The 24558-nt window shown below is 46.7% G+C and overlaps 1 protein-coding gene across 2 annotated transcripts in view; it reads right to left on the bottom strand.

The window, feature by feature from the left end:
* LOC123769720 (uncharacterized) overlaps window positions 1–24283 on the bottom strand; it is a 190819-nt gene extending 166536 nt beyond the window's left edge. For both annotated transcript variants that reach the window (XM_045760932.2, XM_045760933.2), the window contains exon 1: window positions 24123–24283. In XM_045760932.2, the coding sequence (XP_045616888.1) occupies window positions 24123–24268 (146 nt within the window). In that variant the 5' untranslated portion in view covers window positions 24269–24283. The remainder of the gene's footprint in view (window positions 1–24122) is intronic.
* Between the last annotated feature and the right edge of the window lie 275 nt (window positions 24284–24558).

The raw sequence follows: 24558 nt of genomic DNA, 5'->3' as shown, positions 1-24558 counted from the left end.
CCTTGACATGCTGTTTACCTATCATGGGCAGATTCGATTGTGTTTTGTACCCTGTATTATGTTTCAGGTCCTCATTTTTGCCATACCTGAGTGAGTTAGTTTAGTTAATTTATTATGCACCCCATACCCATCTTGTGGGCGGTAGTGGAAAGGGTTACAGAGGCACATAATGGGTTCAGGGACTGAACCCCACAATTCCTTTAGCTAAGCAAGCTACAATCTTGATGAGCTAGTTACAAAATTCAATGTAAGTCGTCACATCAACAATGGGTTTGAGATCGACCATAAGTACAGTTTCTAAATTAAGCAACTGACATGTGAAGAGCTAGTGTCACATTTTATATATGTTTGTCCTGCACACCGCCCCCCATCCAGTGGGCAGCGGTGGATAGGTTACAATCACTCAGTTACTACCTATAGTTTGCAAACTGTGGATAATTAGCTAAAATTTCTGGTAGCAGATCATTTTGAATGAAATATTTACACATCGCTGGAACATTGGTTATAGAATTGTCTCTAAATTCACATATCTTTTCGCACTCCATGACATAGTGACGGAGAGTACCCGAGTACCTGGAATTTATTGCTGATAAACATGTTATTTTCTGCTGCCCAATCGAAAGCGTTGTTGATATCTGCTTGTAATTTTTCCATGTCTTCAGCAGAGGTAATTTTCATGCTGATTTTTGTGTCATCAGCAAAGGATGACATGAAGCTGTGGCTTGTATTTTTGTGTATATCTGATATGAGAATAAGGAACAGCAGCGGTGCAAGGACTGTACCTTGAGGTACAGAGCTTTTAACTGCGCTTGGACTATTTTATTTGATTGACTGTTACTCTTTGTGATCTGTTCGACAGGAAATTGAGTATCCAGCGTCCTACTTTACCAGTTATTCCCATTGACCTCATTTTGTGTGCTATCACTCCATGATCACATTTGTCGAATGCCTTTGTAAAGTTTGTGTATACTACATCTGCATTTTGCTTTTCTTCTAGAGCTTCTGTGATTTTGTCATAGTGGTTGAGTAACTGACAGACAGGATCGTCCCGCTCTAAATCCATGTTGTCCTGGGTTGTGTAGTTCATTATTTTCCTTTATGGAAAACAAGACATTTGATTCCTACTCACACTCCCAAAAACTTTTATTGTGTGTGATGTTAGTGCAACTGGTCTATAATTTTTTGCCAAGGCATTACTACCCCCCTTGTACAGAGGAGCTATATCTGCAGATTTAAGTGCAGCTGGTATCTCCCCTGTATCCAGGCTCTTTCTCCATATTATGCTGAGCACTTGTGCACCTGGTACTTTACATTTCTTAATGAATATTGAATTCCACGAGTCAGTCCCAGGAGCTGAGTGCATGGGCATATTGTCAATTTCTCATTCAAAGTCTTCCGAGTTCGTGTTAATATGTTATATTATCTGTAGCTTGAATGTCATTCATAAAGAAGCTGTCTGGGTCATCAACTTTCATGTTTATTGGTGTGATAAACAAAGCCTCATACTGGCTTCCGAGAATTTCACTAATTTCTTTGTTGTCCTCTGTAAGTACCTTCAGTTGTAATTAAAGGTTCAATACTGGGAGGTTTTTTATTTTGAGTATGTGAAAAAATATTTTCGATTTTTCTTTATCTCTTGTATAGTTTTCTGTTCCAATTCCATTTCCTCTGACTCCTATGATCGCTTCAACGTTTGTTCTATTTCTTCGATCTCCCTGTTTAGATTTATTTTCCTTTCTTGTGATAGTCGTGTTTGCCTAAGCATTTCCGGTATTTTTTTCCTTCTCCTGTACAGTTGTCTGCGTTCTCTTTCTAGAGTGGTCCTCTTTCTGACCCTCCTCACAGGCACGTGCTTCAAGCAGACCTTGTGTGATTCAGCTGTCAGTTGAGCTATTCCCTGTAATTACCTAAGTGTAATTACCTAAGTGTAGTTACAGGATGAGAGCTACGCTCGTGGTGTCCCGTCTTCCCAGCGCTCTTTGTCATATAACGCTTTGAAACTACTGACGGTCTTGGCCTCCACCACCTTCTCACTTAACTTGTTCCAACCGTCTACCACTATTTGCGAAGGTGAATTTTCTTATATTTCTTCGGCATCTGTGTTTAGGAGTTTTGTCGCTGAAGACCGTCTCCCATTGAATGTTTGCAAGGTCTACATTTAATTTTTCCCAGTCGATCCTCTTATTGTTGAAATTGAATTGATTGAATATCCCTTCTCATTTGTTGGATCTCTCAGACCTACTACCATTATTTATGCTAGTTCGCACTTCAATGAGCTTATGGTCTGAGTATATAGTATCTGAGATCGTAATGTCTGATTAGTTCATCATTGTTTGTGAATAGCAAGTCTAGTGTGTTTTCGTTTCCCAGGTCATTCCCTGCTATGATATTTGTGTTTGCCATTCTCCATCTTGGACTCGGTAAATTGAAATCTCCAAGGAAGATAATATCTGGTGCTGGGTTTGCTAGGTTATCAAGTATGTTCTCTACTTTGTGCATCTGCTCTGTGAATTCCTCAACCGTTGTATCTGGCGGTTTATATATTAGAATAATAATTAGGTTTATTTTTTCTACCTTAATTCCAAGTACCTCTACCACCTCATTAGTTGAGTTTAGTAGCTCTGTACATACCAGGTCTTCTTTAATATAGAGACCTACTCCTCCCTTTGACCTAGTTTATCACATCTATATAAATTACAATTTGGAATCCAGATTTCACTATCCATGTAATTTTTTGTATGAGTTTCCGTAAATGCCCCAAATATTGAGTTTGACTCTAATAGGAGGCTATTTATGAACTTAACTATATTTCTTGATTTTGACTTTAGGCCTTGTATGTTGACAAATATGAAAGATTTTCCATATTGTGTGTCACTTCTGGAAGGTTTTGGTAGTTCTCCCTCCTCTCTACCCTGACCCAGGGTGTGCTGGCCTGGCAATGGTTTGTCCGAACAAGCCTGAATGTGGACCATTCAGGCTTGTTCGCATTTGTGTTCCTCTAATGTGCCCCAAAGAATGAGATGATTTGATAAAATCATTTGATACCAGTTATTCCCATTGACCTCATTTTGTGTGCAATCACTCCATGATCACATTTGTCGAATGCCTTTGCAAGATTTGTGTATACTACATCTGCATTTTGCTTTTCTTCTAGAGCTTCTGTGATTTTGTAGTAGTGGTTGAGTAACTGACAGGCAGGATCTTCCCGCTCTAAATCCATGTTGTCCTGGGTTGTGTAACTCATTTTCCATAAAACTAGAAATTTGATTCCTAATCACTCTTTCAAAAACTTTTATTATGTGTGATGTTAGTGCAACTGGCCTATAATTTTTTGCCAAGACTATTTCCCCCCTTGTGCAAATGAGTAATATCTGTAGATTTAAGTGCTGCTGGTATCTCCCTCTTTCTAGGAGGGAGATACCTGTATCTAGGCTCTTTCTCCATATTACGCTGAGTGCTCGCACTACTGATACTTTACATTTCTTTATGAATATTGAATTACATGAGTCAGGCCCAGGAGCTGAATGCATGGGCAAATTGTCAATTTCTCTTTTAAAGTCTTCCGAGTTTGTGTTAATATGTTATATTATCTGCAGCTTGAATGTCATTCATAAAGAAGCTGTCTGGGTCATCAACTTTCATGTTTATTGGTGTGATAAACAAAGCCTCATATTGGCTTCTTAGAATTTCACCAATTTCTTTGTTGTCCTCTGTATGTACCTTCAGTTGTAATTAAAGGTTCAATATTGGTGGAGGTTTTTGATTTTGATTTTGCACGTGAAAAAATATTTTGGATTTTTCTTTTTCTCTTGTATAGCTTTCTGTTCCAATTCCATTTCCTCAGCCTCATGATCTCTCAACGTTTGTTCTATTTCTTCGATCTCCCTGTTTAGGTTTATTTTCCTTGCTTGTGATAGTTGTGTCTGCCTAAGCATTTCCGTTATTTTTTTTCCTTCTCCTGTACAGTTGTCTGCGTTCTCTTTCTAGAGTGGTCCTCTTTCTGACCCTCCTCACAGGCACGTGCTTCAAGCAGACCTTGTAAGCTTCAGCTGTCAGTTGAGCTATTCCCTCTGTGGGAGTTTTGTCGCTTAAGATCGTCTCCCATTGAATGTTTGCAAGGTCTACATTTATTTTTTCCCAGTCGACCCTCTTATTGTTGAAACTGAATTGATTGAATATTCCTTCTCGCTTGTTGGGTCTCTTAGACCTACTACCATTATTTATGCTAGTTCGCACTTCAATGAGCTTATGGTCTGAGTATATAGTATCAGAGATTGTAATGTGTCTGATTAGTTCATTATTGTTTGTGAATAGCAAGTCTAGTGTGTTTTCGTTCCTAGTTGAATCTGTGATCTGTTGATTGAGCGAGAATTTGTCACAATCTCAAAAGTTCTCTGATCTGTGGTTGGTTATTCCCCGGGTCATTCCCTGCTATGATATTTATGTTTACCATTCTCCATCTTAGACTTGGTAAATTAAAATCTCCAAAGAAGATAATATCTGGTGCTGGGTGTGCTAGATTATCAAGGATGTTCTCTATTTTGTGCATCTGCTCTGAATTCCTCAACCGTTGTATCTGGCGGTTTATATATTAGAATAATACTGTAATTAGTTTTATTTTTTCTACCTTAATTCCAAGTACCTCTACCACCTCATTAGTTGAGTTTAGTAGCTCTGTGCATACCAGGTCCTCTTTAACCCTTAAACTGCGCAACGCGCCTGCAGGCTCACGTCTGGTTTGCGCAACACGCCTCCGGGTATTTGTATTTTTCACGTTCCATTGAAAACTCCCGCGGCTACATGGGGTTCATATCAGCTTCCTCAGGGCTCTTGTAAACAGACGCCATCTTTAAAAAAAGTCGTGGTCCACATTCCCGGGTGTGGGAGCCTCAGTAGTGTGTGAGCAACCAAGGCTGGTGCTTGCAGCATGAGCGCACAGCACTGCAGTTCAGCGTGTGACCACAGCATCGCCTAATAATGTCAAAATATATATATAACTTGTATTATTTAGCCATGATAGTGTTATAGAAGAGCCTGAGTGTGATAATGACTAGGTACAATGTTCAAATATCAGTGATTCAATGCTGTTCATGATGTTCACAGCGCTAGCCACAGCATTATTTCGTCCATCTAGGAATCATCAAATGACTTCTTAGGTTCCTTTTCAAAATAAACGTGTGGTCAATTATTCATTTGCAGGAATTAGTGACCAGGATTGTGATAATAACAGGATTGTGGTTATAATTAGCGTTGCGCGTAGTATTGTGGAAGGAGGAATTTTGGTGAGGGAGGGAGGGCGAGAATTGAGGTAGCCTGATTGTGTGTGTGGCTACCACTCTGTTTTGCTCACCATACTAGCTTAGTGGTTTGCTATGGGCAACACATATGTACATGGGTATATATAGTGTGTGTATATAGAGTAAGAACAGCAACAGGAGAATGTCGAGAGGAGCTATTTTGGTGAGGGAGGCGACGTAATCGTAGCGTCGTCTGCTGTATGATTTTTCCATGTATGGTGGCCACTTTACTGTTTGGACACAATACCGGCTTACTTGCATAGTTTTGGTAAATAAAACATGTAGATAGGTATATAGAACATGTGTAATAAGAACTACAACAGTATGGTGGGAGGAGCAATGTTGGCAAGTAAGATGTTGGAGTGAGGGAGACTGGCTGGGTGTGGCTGCTTTCACTCGAGGTGTTCTAAGTGTGTTGATGGTGAATGTATATAGTGTGTGACAGTGTATAGTGTGTAAATAGATTGTATATATACATAAATTAGCATGATACATAGTAAATATGTGCTGCATATGTGTACACAAGTGTCATGCACGCAACACAGTCTTCGGACAGTACGGATGTTTTACTGCCATAATATAGTGTACGTGTTCACTATACATAGGATTAGTACGTAAAAACAAATAAAATGTATTTGGGACTGTGCGAAAAAAATGAACGAAAATATATTCGCGGCAACTCGCGCGCCCCGCCCCGAGCGCCCTACTGGCCCTGGGAGCGTTCGTCACGGGCGAACAGGGAATGACGACGTCACGCCCCCAACTTACGGACCCCATAGCAGCCAAAGTAAGTACAATTTCCATTTTTTTTTTACATACCCATACTGAGGGAAGGGTTTCTGACACTAAAAAGATAAAAGAATTTTTTCCAGAGAATTTATTTCCTGCGCACTGCGGGGGTGCCATATTTGGAGGCAACGCAGTTTAGGGGTTAATATACAGACCTACTCCTCCATTCGATTTATTTTCTCTATAACATCTATATAAATTATAATTTGGAATCCAGATTTCACTATCCATGTAATCTTTTGTACGAGTTTCCATGAATGCCCCGAATATTGAGTTCGACTCTAAAAGGAACAGAACTTAATGAACAATTTATGAACTTAACTATTTCTTGACTTTGATTTTAGACCTTGAATGTTTGCAAATATGAATGATTGTCCATAGTGTGTGTCACTTCTGGAAGGTTTTGGTAGTTCTCCCTCCTCTTCACCCTGACCCAGGGTGTGCTGATCTGGCAATGGTTTGTCCAATTTTGAAACTGATCCTGGGGAGTGTGGTAGTCTGTGTAGTTGAGGGTGTAGTATGTGTGGGCTTTATAACAAAATGTAGTCCAGTCTTGGGCATTTCCCCCTCTCCGTCCGTACTCCTGCAACGTTTCTGCCTGTCTGTTCCTCCCTCTGGTTCTGCTTGCCTCAAAAAAATTTCCCGGGCTATTATATTGGACTTCCTCTCATATAGCGCTGTGTACCTCTCACGTGGAAATCAGGGCAATGGAGATCATAGCATTTCCTCTCATTCACTGAGAGCTTGCATAACTTAGGGTGGAAATATCTACAATCTGTTCGAAAACGACAGCTGCCTTTCCCTAACATGTTTCGGCATTTCCGTGGGTGCATGAATGTGCATTCTGTGCCACTGGTCCCATATCTGCACTGTCCTTTGGCAAAATACCTGCAAATATTTTCATCTATGCTTGTATTCTTATTGTTTGTACCCATGCATGACTTTGCTACCTGTGTTTTTTGTTCCAACTTTCTCGTTTCCACATTCATTCTCGGTATTGCCCTCGTCTTTCTCCTTGTTGCTTTCGTCTTTCTCATTTGTGTTCTCGTCCTTCTCATTGTTTCTCTCCTTACTCCTATTACCAGTTTGCTCTTCAATATTGCCTTCATTTTCGTGTACCTCGACACAATGTCCTTCTACAATGCCAATGTGGTTCTCTAAGCTCTCAGTCCCTGGGTTGTGTTCAATGTTTGTTGCTGTTTTTTCATACTCTGCATACATTTCTGGTAGCTTTTGTTACCGTTTTTGTTTGTTTAGGTTACTGTGTAACCTGAAGGTAATTTTCTTGTTAGCTGGTGGTGTTATGGCCATGTCCGCTACAAGGAAGGTAGGATAGTAGTCATTTGTTGTGTCAGTGATTCAACCCATCCTCCGAATTGACAGTACGATTTAATACTAAGTGTAATAAGTACACTTTCTTACTGTCAAAAACAGTGTATAATTGCACTTATGAGGCCGTTACATTTACCCAACCCCCTCCCCCGATTTAATTCTCCTCGTTTTCTGTTTAAACACTTAGAATTTTAGGATGAAGTTTTCAATTTCAATTTGCAATACACAAGTTTTAAATATCAGGAATTTCTTTTTCAGGTTTATTAAACAATATAGATTTTATACAAAATTTTAAAATATCCCGAGTTACTTTACAATTTATCGATATATTTTAGTTTTGTTTTATTAGTTTTATAAAACTATAATATCAATATAGCTATAGGTTAAGTACTAATTGTAATTAAGAAGCAATAAAATTATCATCTTCAAAAACTAAGACAGCTAGGTGAGGTTGTGGTTTTCTATTCAGTTTTTCAGGTAAACTCAAATATTCACAATATATTTGACAGTACGATTTAATAGTAAGTGAAAATAAGTACAATTCCTAACTGCTATGAATAGTACATAATTGCACTTATTTGTTCTTCTTACATTTACCACCCCATTTTTGGAGGACGGGCTGCAGTGATTATACCTGATGTAAGAGGAGCTGTTATTTATTTATTTTATTTATTTATTTATTTATGCATATACAAGAATGTACATAAGGAATGTGAGGATACAAATATGGTAATTACAGTCTTGTAAAGCCACTAGCACGCGCAGCGTTTCGGGCAGGTCCTTAATCTAAGAAAATTTTAAGGGAGGTAAATACTTGCAAAATTTATAGACAAAAAAACCAGCGTTGAATGTAATGAAACGCCATTTTCTGGGTGAGTCCCGGAGGCTCCCCGGAGCTATCCCAGGCTGATATGCCAACCCGTTCTCGCAAATTCGTAAAGTCAATATTGACTTATTAACTACGTGCATAGGTGATATACTAAACATAATAGATACCCTTAAAAAGATTCATAGAAAACACCGACCTTACCTAACCTTGTTAGTATCTTAAGATAAGCATCTTATTGCTTCGTAATTGCAATTATTACTTAACCTATACCTATTATAGGTTAGGTAATAATTGTAATTACGAAGCAATAAGATGCTTATCTTAAGATACTAACAAGGTTAGGTAAGGTCGGTGTTTTCTATGAATCTTTTTAAGGGTATCTATTATGTTAAGTATGTCACCTATGCACATATTTAATAAGTCAATATTGACTTATTAAATTTGCGAGAACGGGTTGGATATGCTAATGTCAGACTTTGGCATCAGTCATGTGTATGGAGTTCTTAGGCCTACCGGGGACCACGGCCAGAACCGGGCCCCCTCAGAGAGGCAAGGGGAGCAATGGCCTATAGAAGCCCCCGTGTAGTTGGAAGCATTCTATGTCTGCCATCGACCGGAACAGGCACCCAGAAAGGTAAGCGCCCCAAAACAAACCCCTATTCTGGTTAAAATTGCTACCTAATACCGAACTAGTGGATAGAACTCCCCAACCGAAAACAAGCAAATTAGTGTGACGTCACACACTGCCGCGCCGCTGTCTGCGCAGCTCCCCCCTCCCCGGGAGGAGGAAGGGGGAGCCCCAGACCCCCCGCGCCGGCTACCCACACCTCAGTTCTTGAGGCTGGATGTCAAAAACGCGAAAAATCGCCGACCGGAGGGAGGGAGGGATGCCGGGGAGCCTCCGGGACTCACCCAGAAAATGGCGTTTCATTACATTCAACGCTGGTTTTCTGGGGGGAGCCCCGTCGGCTCCCCGGAGCTAACTACCCACAGACAGAAAAAGAGGGACTTACCCGGGAGGCGGTCGTCGCTCACCCCTCAACTCGAATCCGAGACAACTGGCTGCAACCGCCGACCCAAAGCAACACAGGCCCGACGAGGGCCAGGGACATTCACAAGGTAACGAGCAGCCAGGACCCTGTTCGACCGCCAAAATCCCCGCGCCCGAATATCAGACCAAGACATATTCCCAAAGACGGCAGCAAGAGCCGCGAACTTACGAACGTCATGGGCACGGGGATAGACCGCAGGCTGGCTAGACCTAATAACCCTGCGGACGACCTGAGAGACCCGAACCCGCGAACAGGGAAGAAGGGAAACCGGATCAACCCACAGCGCGTCCCCGGACACAGAAGCTGTGGCGCGCAAATAACGGCGAAGCGCCGCAACCGGACACAAAACATGATGCACCCCCAGCCTGACCAACCAAGCATCAACCACCCATGGACCCCTCCGGAACGCAGCAGTCTCATTCTTCGCCAGAAAAGAAGGAGACGGCTGCAAACGAACAAAACTATCACCACGACCAAAAGAGCAGAAACCCCTGCGCCGGAGGAGAGCATGAAGCTCCCCTACCCGACCCCCAGAGGCCAAAGCCAACAAGAAAAGTGCCTTGGAAAAACAATCCTGGACCGAAGGGGCCACAACGAAACGAGGAGATGAAAGGAAAGCGAGCACTCTGTCCAAAGACCAGGACGGCTCAGGCGACGCATGAGCAGGCCGGAGGTGAAACAACGCACGAGACAGCTTGCGAAACGGCGCAGACGTAACATCGATACCGAAAGCAAGCTGAAGCGGCTCCGCCAGCGCCGCACGATACGAAGCGACAGTGTTAGGCATAAGATGACGGTCCTGAAACAACCACGAGAGGAAGGACAAGACCACCCGAACAGACAAGGAGCTAACACGACGAAGACGCAAAAAGAAACGGAAGGACCGCCAGGAAACTTCATACTGCCGCCGAGAAGAAGCCCTCAGGTGGGACACCAACAAGGAGGCCACCTGATCACCATAGAGATGATGATAGACTCGAGTCAAAAAAACCATACGCGAAGACTCGAGGAGAAGATCGAACCAGCTACGTGACGTACCGGCCCGATCTGCTGAAAGAGGCGGAGCCGCGGGAAAACCCTCGGGTTCGGACACCGAGCAACCAGCGCCTGAAACCAAGGCTGGGCCGGCCACCAAGGGGCCAGAAGGAGAAGGACGAGGAGGTGCGGACTGAACCAGGATCGAAGCGACCCCCACCCCCAAGTCCGGGTCTCGAAAAGCAAAGCGGGGCAGCCCCGGGGCATCCGGGGAAGCAACCAACCGAGCGCGTTGCAACAGACGAAACCTAGACTGCAACGCACGTACCGCCTGTACCCGAATAGAATCATCAGAGGATTGGGTAAATTGAGTCACAAGCAAGCAGCAACACTCACAGGACTCAGGGTCGAAAGTATCACCGACCCAACAGGCAGCGTGGCAGAGGCAAAAACAATGAGGGTCACCCTGAGACAAGGGGACCGAGCAACCCTCAAACTCGCACACAGCGAGTGGGGACTCCGGGGTCACATCCATCGGACCCACGCGCCCCCTAGGGGATTCCCAGGGTCCTGAGCGTTTACTTTAAGAGGACTCGCGCTCAGGTAGTCCCAGGCAGGGTGCTGCAAACCGGCACCCAAAACTACCAAGCAAACTTCTAAAGCTGAACCCCAGGGACGTGTACACTCACGGGGACCTAGCAGGGGGCGCCACCGAGGAGAACAGTGGAAGGGCAAAAACAAACTGAATAAAATGACAGAACCCCCCACCAGGCAAAAACAAAAAGAAAAACAAAACCCCGCAAGAGGACAGCAAACCCCAAGGAACAGAGCCGGCCGCGATGTCGGGAAATACAAGCTGAGCAGCACCCTGCGCCCCTACCAGTGCAAACTGCCTCTTACCTGCCGGTAACAAGGGAGAACAGAACACCCAAGAGCCCAACAGGCGGCCGAAAAACCGAAAGGTAAAACGGACCAGCAGAGGCAGACCCCGAGGAGCCTGTGGAAGGCGGCCCCAAGCCCCAAGGGCAGTACTTACAGGGCACCTAGGGAAGGCAGCCCTAGGCGCATGCAGCCCGAGTACTGAAGATAACTCCTGGCTCTCGCACCCACAAAACTAACACCACACTCAAAGCACAGTGCAGTAGCGACACCGGAGCCAGAGCACACGACCATCGCCTATAGCATCAGCCTCAAGAACTGAGGTGTGGGTAGCCGGCGCGGGGGGTCTGGGGCTCCCCCTTCCCCCTCCCGGGGAGGGGGGAGCTGCGCAGACAGCGGCGCGGCAGTGTGTGACGTCACACTAATTTGCTTGTTTTCGGTTGGGGAGTTCTATCCACTAGTTCGGTATTAGGTAGCAATTTTAACCAGAATAGGGGTTTGTTTTGGGGCGCTTACCTTTCTGGGTGCCTGTTCCGGTCGATGGCAGACATAGAATGCTTCCAACTACACGGGGGCTTCTATAGGCCATTGCTCCCCTTGCCTCTCTGAGGGGGCCCGGTTCTGGCCGTGGTCCCCGGTAGGCCTAAGAACTCCATACACATGACTGATGCCAAAGTCTGACATTAGCATATCAGCCTGGGATAGCTCCGGGGAGCCGACGGGGCTCCCCCCAGAAAATGATAACATTACATGGAATGAAAAAAAAGATGAGAGAAAATTATAGGTACAGTATATTAAAGCACATAGGTAGCTATGATTGATTGCAATGACAGCTTAAAATGGTAGTTGACAACAAATTGGTAGGCACAATACAGCATATGGCTAGCACATAAAAGAAGACAGCAATGAACACAATGATAAGGTTGTTTGATATTACATAAAAATTAGGAGATTGGGTAACACTAGGTACAGAGCAAATTTAAAGCTCAGTGTAGGAAACTAAATAGATGAAGTTAGGTACTTTTTGGTTTTGCTTTTAAATAAGGCAAAAGTTTTACAGTTTTTCAATTCACTAGGGAGTGAGTTCCATAGACTAGGTCCCTTAATTTGCATAGTGTGTTTACACAGATTAAGTTTGACCCTGGGGATATCAAAGAGAGATTTATTTCTGGTGTGGTGATAATGGGTCCTATTACATCTGTCCAGGGAGAGTTTCAGAGCATGGTTTGCATTTAAGAACAGGGTTTTGTAAATGTAGTTGACACAAGAGAATGTGTGGAGGGAGTTAATATTTAGCAAGTTTAGGGATTTAAACAAGGGAGCTGAGTGTTGTCTGAAAGCAGAGTTAGTTATTATTCTGATAGCAGATTTTTGCTGTGTGATGATGGGCTTAAGGTGGTTTGCAGTGGTAGACCCCCATGCACAGATACCATAATTAAGATAGGGGTAGATTAGTGCATAATATAGTGAGAGGAGAGCAGAGTTAGGAACATAATATCTGATTTTAGAGAGTATACCAACTGTCTTAGAGACTTTCTTAGTTATGTGTTGAATGTGGGTGCTGAAGTTGAGTCTCTTGTCTAGGAATAGGCCAAGAAACTTGCCATCATTTTTATTACTGATGTTAATGTTGTCTATCTGTAGCTGAATTGCATTTGATGATTTGCTTCCAAATAAGATGTAGTAAGTCTTTTCGATGTTTAATGTTAGTTTGTTCGTTGACATCCATAAGTGGACTTTTTAATTCATTATTCACAACATTATTTAGTGTATGTGGGTTGAGGTTTGAGTAGATAAGGGTAGTATCGTCAGCAAACAATATAGGTTTGAGAATAATAGAGACATTAGGCAGATCGTTTATATATATAAGAAATAGATGAAGAAGTTATGTTGAAGAAGAAGTTATGTTGGTCCACAAGTGATCCAGGGTAGTCGCAGATGTTTGAGTGAATCGGATGGGCTTGGTGATTGCAGGGATGAGCATACAGGAATTCATGCTGTTAAGGAAATAGTCTACTTGAGGGCTATTTTGTAGCCATAGGTCAATATTGAAATCACCACCGAGAACTATGTGATTTTTGTCGAGATTATTGTTTATGATATAATTCCTCAAGTTGTCTGAGAATGCAGCTTTGTTAGTATTGGGAAAGCTATAGATGGCTCCAATAGTCAAGGAGAATTTGAGGGATTTAATTGAAAATTGAGCAAAAAATATATTCACAGTAGTCATCTCTATCACTAATGACACTGTTGCAGATGAAGGTATCTTGGTAGTATATAGCTGTGCCGCTACCTTTTTTTGTTAGGCCTACAGTTGTGAATGGCTCTATAACCAGCTAAGTTGAAAAGTTGGGTATGGTCTTTACTTAGCCAGGTTTCTGTTAGAATAATGAACATAGTTCAGTACCTAGCGCTGAAAGTAGTGCATTTATATCAAAATGCTTACCAAGTGATCTGACATTTTGCTTGAAAACTGATAAGTAAGTGTTATTTCAGAGTTTGTTTTTTGCCTGGTGAGCTGTGTAGTACCTACAGTGGTGGTGATCAGTGTGGTTGGTTATTGTATATTTGAGATAGTAGATTTTATTCAGGATCAATATCAGCTTGCATGTGGATGCAATGGAGTCAAGGTAATAAGGAAAGCAAGTACAGAGCAGTAAAATACTAAATCTGCTAAAAACAAAAAATTATGGGAAACAGAAAAACAAAGAATATGCAAATGTATATATAATAGAAACAAAATATAAAATGAACACTAAAATGAGACAGTAATAGCAAATAACTATAAAAAACTATAAAACTATAAAATTGCTTAATTAAATAAAAAAAACATAAAACTATAAAATTGCTTAGTTATGATCCTATAATTAGTATGAACTTAAAAAAAAAAAATGAACTCTTAATTCATAAATTGCTATAAGTAAATTCATAATTCAGTTAATTAACCCATAAATTGCTCACCTTCTCGGCTCCATCATAGTTAAAGTATATCACTATTTTAGTTTAGTTTTCTGTAATAAGAAACCATACTTTAGGCTGCTTACTTAAGTAGCCTAATTATTTGAAGGGGGAGGGGGGAAAAGGGCCCCACCATGAATGATTTATTAAAAAAAATTGGAAATACAGCTGTAATTTTTTTCCACTGCACTACGGGGGTGTCATATTATAATGCGGTGCAGTCGAGTGGATAACTGTCTAAGCTCGTTTATCTTGACTCCATGGGGAAAGACCCCTCACCAGGTAAGGCAGACATCCGGATTAGCAGAATTTTTACAGGGGAAGTCCAAAAATTACCATATTCACAATTTTTTGTATCCCAACCAACATAATTTGAACTTCCACACACTATATATAAAAAATACTGTAATTTAAAGAGAAACTAAAGCTTAGCTTGTTGTGGTTTCTCTTCTTGTTTAATACTGTAGATCTTTAAATGTGTAATTCTTGAAAATTACACATTTTTAATTAGAGTATACAAATAATTTCTGGTTATCCAGATTTCAGTCTGAATATGGGGAAGTTTTGGCAGAAATTACCCGAACTTTATTTAAACTACCGGGGTACCTCGGTTTAAGAATTTAATCCGTTCCTGGAGACTGTTCATAACCCGAAAATTCATAAACCGACCCGATTCGTAAATCTGTTCCCGACCCCCCAAAAACTTCACTTCAAAGTAAATTTTATACCCAATTCACCCAAATCTACATTACAAAAGTATTTTCAAGTTATTACTTACCCTTGCTGATGACTCCTGTTGGTGTATGGAAGATGGTGAGGAGGGGGGGGGGGGAGAAGGAGAGGTGTTACTGTTTGGAAGGGGAGTCCCTTTCCATTATAACATCAGGCAGTGAAGATTTCTCTGGAGTGCACACACTGGCACATTTTTGCCTGCATACCACTAGGTCCTGGTTGTGGCTCACCGCTTTAATTTCTCAACGAAACGATCCATTGAAGATTGTTTTTCCCTTCGCAACATTTGTCTGTAGTGAGACATCACATTGTCATTGAGAAGATTAATGCAACGGCCTACTACAGCTCTCTCTGGGCGAGTCGTTTCAATAAAAGTTTGCATTTCTCCCCACATCTGACACTTCCTAATTGTTGAGGAAGGGACTTTCTCTACTGCCTCATCCTCCTCTGAAGAAATATCCCCAGCTGCCTCTTGTTGCTGCTCCTTTTCAAAGGCTTGGAGTTCTTCGGTGGTCAGTTCTTCTTGTGTTCCTCCAACTCCACATCAGCACCATCCAATTCCAAGCCCATTTTCTGGCCCAGAGTAACAATTTCCTCAACAATAGGCACTTCATGTCCAGGCTCAAACCCCCTCAAAGTTTAGTTCTGACACACATTCAGGCCACAATTTTCTCCAGCCAGAGATCAGGGTTCTTTGAGTCACTTCTTGCCAGGCTTTGTCAACGAGTTTTAAAGCACTACAAATATTAAAATGGTGTTTCCAGAACTCTGAGGGTGAGGTTTGTGGCTTCAGTCACTTCAAAACATTTCCAGAAAAGTGCCCTTTCATAAAGTTTCTTAAAATTCGCTATGATTTTCTGGTCCATAGGCTGAATTAGAGGAGTGGTGTTAGGAGGAAGGAACTTTACTGTGAGAAAATTATATCTGTTCAACAATGCATCTTCCAAGCCTGGAGGATGAGCAGGAGCATTATCGAGAAGCAGGGCCCTTGAGTGGCAAACTTTTCTCCTGCAGATATTTTTGTATGGCAGGGCACACCACATCATTCACCCATGCCTTATTATTAGCCCTCCACATCACACACATTTGGTTTTTCTGCACATCATACTTTTTGAAAACCCTTGGATTTTCAGAATGATACACAAGCAGAAGCGTAAACCTATCTTTCACAGGCTTGTGTCCGGGCAATGATTTCTCCGCCTTGGTAATGTATGTCCTCTTAGGCAATCTTTTCTGGAACAGTCCTGTTTCATCACAAACACTTGTTGTGGTAGGTATCCCTCAGCCTCTACAAACTCTTTAAATCCTTCAATAAATCTTTCAGCCGCTGGTTTGAGCTGGCAGCCTCCCCATGCCTCGCAACACTATGAATAACACTTTCTAAATTTGTCAAACCATCCCCTGCTTGCCTAAAAGTCTTTCGTTTCTGCACTCGTTCCAGGGGTTTTCTTTACAAAGTCTTCGTGCAATACCCTGGCTTTCTCACAAATGATGGCCTCTGAAACACTATCACCCACTAACTCCTTGTTGTGTATCCAAATTAATAACTTTCCCACATCAAGTATATGTGGTCTTTGTTTCGTGATTGTTGATACGCCTTTTGCCACTTTAGCATTCATAATGTCCTTTTTCTTGGCAAGTACAGTGCATATCGTTGACATGGATTTGTTGTTCTGCCCAGCTAGTTCAACAACACACGTACCATTTTCATGCTTACGAATGATCGTTTTTCCTCTATGATCATTCTCAAATGTGATTTCTTTCCTTGAACCTTACCACTGGCTTTCTTGGGACCCATGGCGAGATATATATAATAACTTATGCTCAAATGGCCAAAAATCCAACAAAAACTGTAAATTCTTTTGAAGAATTCAGGCGGGATAGTCACTGGGTGCGAGGCACTTAAACTGAGGTGCGATCGCCGTGCCACCACGCGCTAGGTCGGCCGTACGCGTATTAAACTCGTATCCCGATTCAAATCGGGCTCGTAACCCGAAAAGCTCGTAACCCAAGGTACCACTGTATGCCCATCTGCTATATCTGGCCAAACACTGTGTTATTCGGATTAGTATCTCGATATTGCGAAGCTTTGCCAGAAAATTAAAAGGATGAGATTTTGACCGGATAACCCAAATATCCAATTTAGCAAAATCTGGATAAGCAAGTTCACACACAGTAATCCTAGCACCACTGAGCGTGTTACTGAAATTAACTGTCAAATATGCATAAAAATGCTTAAGCTAGCTCTCATTCTAACCCTTCCACTGAAGCCCTCCAGAATTTCCTCATTGAAGGTCAACATTGTTCAAAATGAATAATTAAAACAAACTGAACTCTCAATATCAGATTTATAATTTCTATCAGGAGAAACAATAATGGCATTTTCTGTACCGTGAGATATTATTCCCTTTCCAATTTTAATTCCTCCCTCTCCACCCCAAGGAACAAATTAAAGATCAGCCTAAGCTTCAGCTTGAGGTAAAACTCAATGCCATATTAATGCTTTGTCCACAGAGCATTCTCTCTAGCAATATACTGTACACGGCAACCCATCCCCTTGCTTAGATCGTACTTTTTGTAGCCATGTGGACTATCATACATAGATATAATGGACAATTAGCCATTAGAATTTGGTGCTATTTACTTTATAGTTAACAAAAAATTAAAGCTAAAAAATATAACTAAATATTCCTGGGCCTAGTGTAACGCACATGTACTATATTAGGCCTCAGATTATGTGCATTATGCCTAAGAAGGTTAAATTTTCTTTGCATCATCAGTACAAAAACCTTTCTGGTTTGTCCAAATTCAATAGTATATACCAGTTTCTGGTTTCTAACTTTTTTAAGTCAATATATGTACGATGGTCCACATCTTTATTACAAGTTCTACCTAATTAGGAGGAGGACTGTACACAGATGGTTACCTACACCACCCCACAGCTGCAGCTGGAAGTGCAGTTGTCCTGACAATGGCTTATATTTTGTGTGAGGAGTCCATATAATCAACTAGGCCTCTACCCTTCAGACCTAACTCTTTGCCGTACTTCCAGCAAGACATAACTAATATGCATGTCTGAAGCTAGACAATTACAACAAATTTATTATTGATAACAGAACCTATTTCATGTGGATTCCATCTCATGTTGGCCTCTGAATGCATGAGAGCTGATGAATTAACCAAAGAACCTACCTCTAAAGAAGAAATTGAGTACTGTATATCCTTTGATTGCCTATAAGCAGCCCGAGAGCAACAGTACACCAAGAACTTCAACAAAACCTTGGAGATCCGAGGCAAAGTGAAATTGACACCAGTAATTCCATCTATCATATCATGCAAGAAGAGCCCCACATCAATGGATCATCCAATAAAATCAGCAGACTCTTAGATGTTACTACTGCCTACTACTATCTCTGGGAATTTTCTCCGTGGTGTAGTGGTAAGACACTCGCCTGGCATTCTGCGAGCACTTTGTCATGGGTTTGTATCCTGGCCGGAAAGGATTTACTGGGCGCAAATCCTTAACTGTAGCCTCTGTTTAACTCAACAGTAAAATGGGTACTTGGTTGTTAAAACGATTCTTCGCGGCAGGAGTCGTATTCCAGGGACCTGCCCGAAACGCCACGCTTACTAGTGGCTGTACAAGAATGTAACAACTCTTGTATGTATATATCTTAAAAAAAGGTAGACCTAACTAAACGTAAACCATCAACTAAATTATTTGCACATCCTCCATCACATAGTGATGGAGTGCTCCATCACTATGTGTCATCACATAGTGATGGAGTGCTAAGAGATACAGTACTGTACATGAATTCAGAGACAATTCTATAACAAACGTTCAAGAGATGTTTAATCATTTCATTCAAAATGATCTATGAGAAATTTTTGCCAAATATCCACAGTTTGCCAACTATGTGTAGTAACAACTGTGGATTACAATGATTACCGAGGTGATTATAAACTTTCCACCGCTGCCCACTGGTTAAGAGGTGGTTTGAAGGATAAACCTGAACTGTATTTGAATTTACCCAAGGGCCACTAACACTAATGGCATTTATGAGGACAGGAAGCCAGTGGTTTGTCAAAGGTCCCTCCCTTCCCCCATTTGTCCCGATTTATTCAAGTTGGATTTTAAAGTTCATCCGAGTTTTGGCATTTGCGCCTTTGGCGGGTAGATGGTTCCATGGGTTTATAACCCTGTGGGTGAAATGGCATCTCCTGTCTTCAATTCTACACTGTGGCTTGTTGAGCTTTAAACCGTTACTCCGTGTTTGTGTTAAATCTGACATTCTGAAGAAGTTGTCTGGATCAACATCCTCCAAATTGTTTAGTTCAGGATATATTTTTGTTGCCCAATATTGAACTTTCTTCAATGAAGCAATGTCTTTCTGAAGATGAAGTCTCCATGCCGGAAGCATAATCCATGCCAGAGATTTATACAATTCCCCCCCCATCTGTGCGCACTGTCAGCCCTGCCTCGCTCCCCCCAGCCCTGCCTCGCTCTCCCCAGCCCTGCCTCGCTTCCCTGTGCGCACCCCACAGCCCTGCCCCGCTCCCCTATGCGCACCCCCCCCCCCCAGCCTGCCTTGCTCTTCTGTGCGCACCCCCCCCCCAGCCTGCCTTGCTCCCCTGTGTGCACCACCCCCCAGCCTGCCTTGCTCCCCTGTGCGCACCCCCCCCCCAGCCTGCCTTGCTCCCCTGTGCGCACCCCTCCCCAGCCTGCCTTGCTCCCCTGTGCGCACCCCCACCCCAGCCTGCCTTGCTCCCCTGTGCGCACCCCCACCCCAGCCTGCCTTGCTCCCCTGTGCGCACCCCCACCCCAGCCTGCCTTGCTCCCCTGTGTACACCCCCCAGCCTGCCTTGCTCCCCTGTGTACACCCCCCCCAGCCTGCCTTGCTCCCCTGTGTACACCCCCCCCAGCCTGCCTTGCTCCCCTGTGTACACCCCCCAGCCTGCCTTGCTCCCCTGTGTACACCCCCCAGCCTGCCTTGCTTCCCTGTGTACACCCCCCCCCCAGCCTGCCTTGCTTCCCTGTGTACACCCCCCCCCCCAGCCTGCCTTGCTCCCCTGTGTACACCCCCCCCAGCCTGCCTTGCTCCCCTGTGTACACCCCCCCAGCCTGCCTTGCTCCCCTGTGTGCACCACCCCCCAGCCTGCCTTGCTCCCCTGTGTGCACCACCCCCCAGCCTGCCTTGCTCCCCTGTGTGCACCACCCCCAGCCTGCCTTGCTCCCCTGTGTGCACCACCCCCCAGCCTGCCTTGCTCCCCTGTGTGCACCACCCCCCAGCCTGCCTTGCTCCCCTGTGTGCACCACCCCCCAGCCTGCCTTGCTCCCCTGTGTGCACCACCCCCCAGCCTGCCTTGCTCCCCTGTGTGCACCACCCCCCAGCCTGCCTTGCTCCCCTGTGTGCACCACCCCCCAGCCTGCCTTGCTCCCCTGTGTGCACCACCCCCCAGCCTGGCCTTGCTCCCCTGTGTGCACCACCCCCCAGCCTGCCTTGCTCCCCTGTGTGCACCACCCCCCAGCCAGCCTTGCTCCCCTGTGTGCACCACCCCCCAGCCTGCCTTGCTCCCCTGTGTGCACCACCCCCCAGCCTGCCTTGCTCCCCTGTGTGCACCACCCCCCAGCCTGCCTTGCTCCCCTGTGTGCACCACCCCCCAGCCTGCCTTGCTCCCCTGTGTGCACCACCCCCCAGCCTGCCTTGCTCCCCTGTGTGCACCACCCCCCAGCCTGCCTTGCTCCCCTGTGTGCACCACCCCCCAGCCTGCCTTGCTCCCCTGTGTGCACCACCCCCAGCCTGCCTTGCTCCCCTGTGTGCACCACCCCCCAGCCTGCCTTGCTCCCCTGTGTGCACCACCCCCCAGCCTGCCTTGCTCCCCTGTGTGCACCACCCCCCAGCCTGCCTTGCTCCCCTGTGTGCACCACCCCCCAGCCTGCCTTGCTCCCCTGTGTGCACCACCCCCCAGCCTGCCTTGCTCCCCTGTGTGCACCACCCCCCAGCCTGCCTTGCTCCCCTGTGTGCACCACCCCCCAGCCTGCCTTGCTCCCCTGTGTGCACCACCCCCCAGCCAGCCTTGCTCCCCTGTGTGCACCACCCCCCAGCCTGCCTTGCTCCCCTGTGTGCACCACCCCCCAGCCTGCCTTGCTCCCCTGTGTGCACCACCCCCCAGCCTGCCTTGCTCCCCTGTGTGCACCCCCCCAGCCTGCCTTGCTCCCCTGTGTGCACCACACCCCAGCCTGCCTTGTTCCCCTGTGTGCACCACACCCCAGCCTGCCTTGCTCCCCTGTGTACACCCCCCCAGCCTGCCTTGCTCCCCTGTGTACACCCCCCCCCCCAGCCTGCCTTGCTCCCCTGTGTACACCCCCCCAGCCTGCCTTGCTCCCCTGTGTACACCCCCCCCCCCAGCCTGCCTTGCTCCCCTGTGTACACCCCCCCAGCCTGCCTTGCTCCCCTGTGTACACCCCCCCCCCAGCCTGCCTTGCTCCCCTGTGTACACCCCCCCAGCCTGCCTTGCTCCCCTGTGTGCACACCCCCCCCCAGCCTGCCTTACTCCCCTGTGTACACCCCCCCCCAGCCTGCCTTGCTCCCCTGTGTGCACACCCCCCCAGCCTGCCTTGCTCCCCTGTGTACACCCCCCCAGCCTGCCTTGCTCCCCTGTGTACACCCCCCCAGCCTGCCTTGCTCCCCTGTGTACACCCCCCCCCAGCCTGCCTTGCCCCCCTGTGTACACCCCCCCAGCCTGCCTTGCTCCCCTGTGTGCACACCCCCCCCAGCCTGCCTTCCTCCCCTGTGTACACCCCCCCAGCCTGCCTTGCTCCCCTGTGTGCACACCCCCCCCCCAGCCTGCCTTACTCCCCTGTGTACACCCCCCAGCCTGCCTTGCTCCCCTGTGTACACCCCCAGCCTGCCTTGCTCCCCTATGTACACCCCCAGCCTGCCTTGCTCCCCTGTGTACACCCCCCAGCCTGCCTTGCTCCCCTGTGTACACCCCCCCAGCCTGCCTTGCTCCCCTGTGTACACCCCCCCCAGCCTGCCTTGCTCCCCTGTGTACACCCCCCCAGCCTGCCTTGCTCCCCTGTGTACACACCCCCCAGCCTGCCTTGCTCCCCTGTGTACACACCCCCCAGCCTGCCTTGCTCCCCTGTGTACACACCCCCCAGCCTGCCTTGCTCCCCTGTGTACACACCCCCCAGCCTGCCTTGCTCCCCTGTGTACACACCCCCCAGCCTGCCTTGCTCCCCTGTGTACACCCCCCCAGCCTGCCTTGCTCCCCTGTGTACACCCCCCCAGCCTGCCTTGCTCCCCTGTGTATACCCCCCCCCAGCCTGCCTTGCTCCCCTGTGTATACCCCCCCCCAGCCTGCCTTGCTCCCCTGTGTACACCCCCCCAGCCTGCCTTGCTTCCCTGTGTACACCCCCCCAGCCTGCCTTGCTTCCCTGTGTACACCCCCCCAGCCTGCCTTGCTCCCCTGTGTACACCCCCCCCCCAGCCTGCCTTGCTCCCCTGTGTACACCCCCCCAGCCTGCCTTGCTTCCCTGTGTACACCCCCCAGCCTGCCTTGCTTCCCTGTGTACACCCCCCCAGCCTGCCTTGCTCCCCTGTGTACACCCCCCCAGCCTGCCTTGTTCTCCTGTGTACACCCCCCAGCCTGCCTTGTTCTCCTGTGTACACCCCCCAGCCTGCCTTGTTCTCCTGTGTACACCCCCCCCAGCCTGCCTTGCTCCCCTGTGTACACCCCCCAGCCTGCCTTGCTCCCCTGTGTACACCCCCCCCCCAGCCTGCCTTGCTCCCCTGTGTACACCCCCCCCCCAGCCTGCCTTGCTCCCCTGTGTACACACCCCCCAGCCTGCCTTGCTCCCCTGTGTACACCCCCCAGCCTGCCTTGCTCCCCTGTGTGCACCACCCCCCAGCCTGCCTTGCTCCCCTGTGTACACACCCCCCCAGCCTGCCTTGCTCCCCTGTGTGCACCACCCCCCAGCCTGCCTTGCTCCCCTGTGTGCACCACCCCCCAGCCTGCCTTGCTCCCCTGTGTGCACCACCCCCCAGCCTGCCTTGCTCCCCTGTGTACACCCCCAGCCTGCCTTGCTCCCCTGTGTACACCCCCCCAGCCTGCCTTGCTCCCCTGTGTACACCCCCAGCCTGCCTTGCTCCCCTGTGTACACACCCCCCCAGCCTGCCTTGCTCCCCTGTGTGCACCACCCCCCAGCCTGCCTTGCTCCCCTGTGTGCACCACCCCCCAGCCTGCCTTGCTCCCCTGTGTACACCCCCCAGCCTGCCTTGCTCCCCTGTGTACACCCCCCAGCCTGCCTTGCTCCCCTGTGTACACCCCCCAGCCTGCCTTGCTCCCCTGTGTACACCCCCCAGCCTGCCTTGCTCCCCTGTGTACACACCCCCCAGCCTGCCTTGCTCCCCTGTGTACACACCCCCCAGCCTGCCTTGCTCCCCTGTGTACACCCCCCAGCCTGCCTTGCTCCCCTGTGTACACCCCCCAGCCTGCCTTGCTCCCCTGTGTACACACCCCCCAGCCTGCCTTGCTCCCCTGTGTACACCCCCCAGCCTGCCTTGCTCCCCTGTGTACACCCCCCAGCCTGCCTTGCTCCCCTGTGTACACACCCCCCAGCCTGCCTTGCTCCCCTGTGTACATGGGTTAAGAGGAAAGGCTCCGGGAGGTAAACCTCATGTCCCTGGATGATAAGACTAAGGGAAGACATGATCACCTACAAGTCTCTGACAGGGTGGACAAAGTATTCAGGCCGGGGTGGCAGGGCGGAGCCAGGGGGCACTCCTGGAAATTGTGCCCCCAAATAAGCAACAGATGACTTAGAAATAATTTTGTCAGTGTCATAGTTAATAAATGGAATGCATTAGGCTGTGAAATGGTGGAGGCAGACACCATACACAGTTTCAAATGTTGATATGATAAGAGCCCAGTAGGCTCAGGAACCTGTACACCAGTTGACTGACAGAGGCGGGTCTAAAGAGCCGAAGTTCAACCCCTGCAAGCACAACTAGGTGAGCACCGCCAGCCTGCAAGGTTCTGCTAACAATACTCCCAGGTACCTATTTAACAGCTTGGTGAACAGGTGAATTAGGAGAAAGGAAAATTGGCCAACTACAGTACTTTAGTCCCGACCAGGAATCGAACCCTGGGCGTCTTAAGATAGCCAGAGGCACCTTAATACTTGCTGACAACCCATTCTTTTGATACACAACTACACACAAAATGTCAAGTAAATATAGGCTTAATTTCTCATCAAATACTTGGAACACTTACTTGAGCAGGAGCGTGAGAGCGCGGCGTCTTGAGCGGCGTCTTGAGCGGCGTCTTGAGCGTTGTCTTGAGCGGCGCGCAGTAACGTCCTCACCCTCCAGCGGCTGGCCAGGCACTGCTGTTCCACGCCGCCACCACGTTATATGCATTATTTTATTATGATCAAATTTAAGTTCAAGCGATTTTATTTAATGTACATGTGATTCTTATACTACTGATATAGTCCATAAAAGTAAAGTCAACATGTGTGACCATCCTGAGAGAATGGAAGCTTAGTGAAGAAGAGTTAAGATGGCTGACCTACCACGCCACGACGATGGCCGCATCATGCACTCAACAGATGGCGGTCAACACAGGCCAGGGGCCAGATTCACGAAGCAGTTACGCAAGCACTTACGAACCTGTCCATCTTTTCTCAATCTTTGGCGGCTTTATTTAC

This window comes from Procambarus clarkii, chromosome 45 (genome assembly GCF_040958095.1).
Source record: "Procambarus clarkii isolate CNS0578487 chromosome 45, FALCON_Pclarkii_2.0, whole genome shotgun sequence".
In the NCBI taxonomy this organism is placed as follows: Eukaryota; Metazoa; Arthropoda; class Malacostraca; order Decapoda; family Cambaridae; genus Procambarus; species Procambarus clarkii.
The sequence above is the reverse complement of the archived record's forward strand: the minus strand, read 5'-3'. Positions and strand labels throughout refer to the sequence as shown.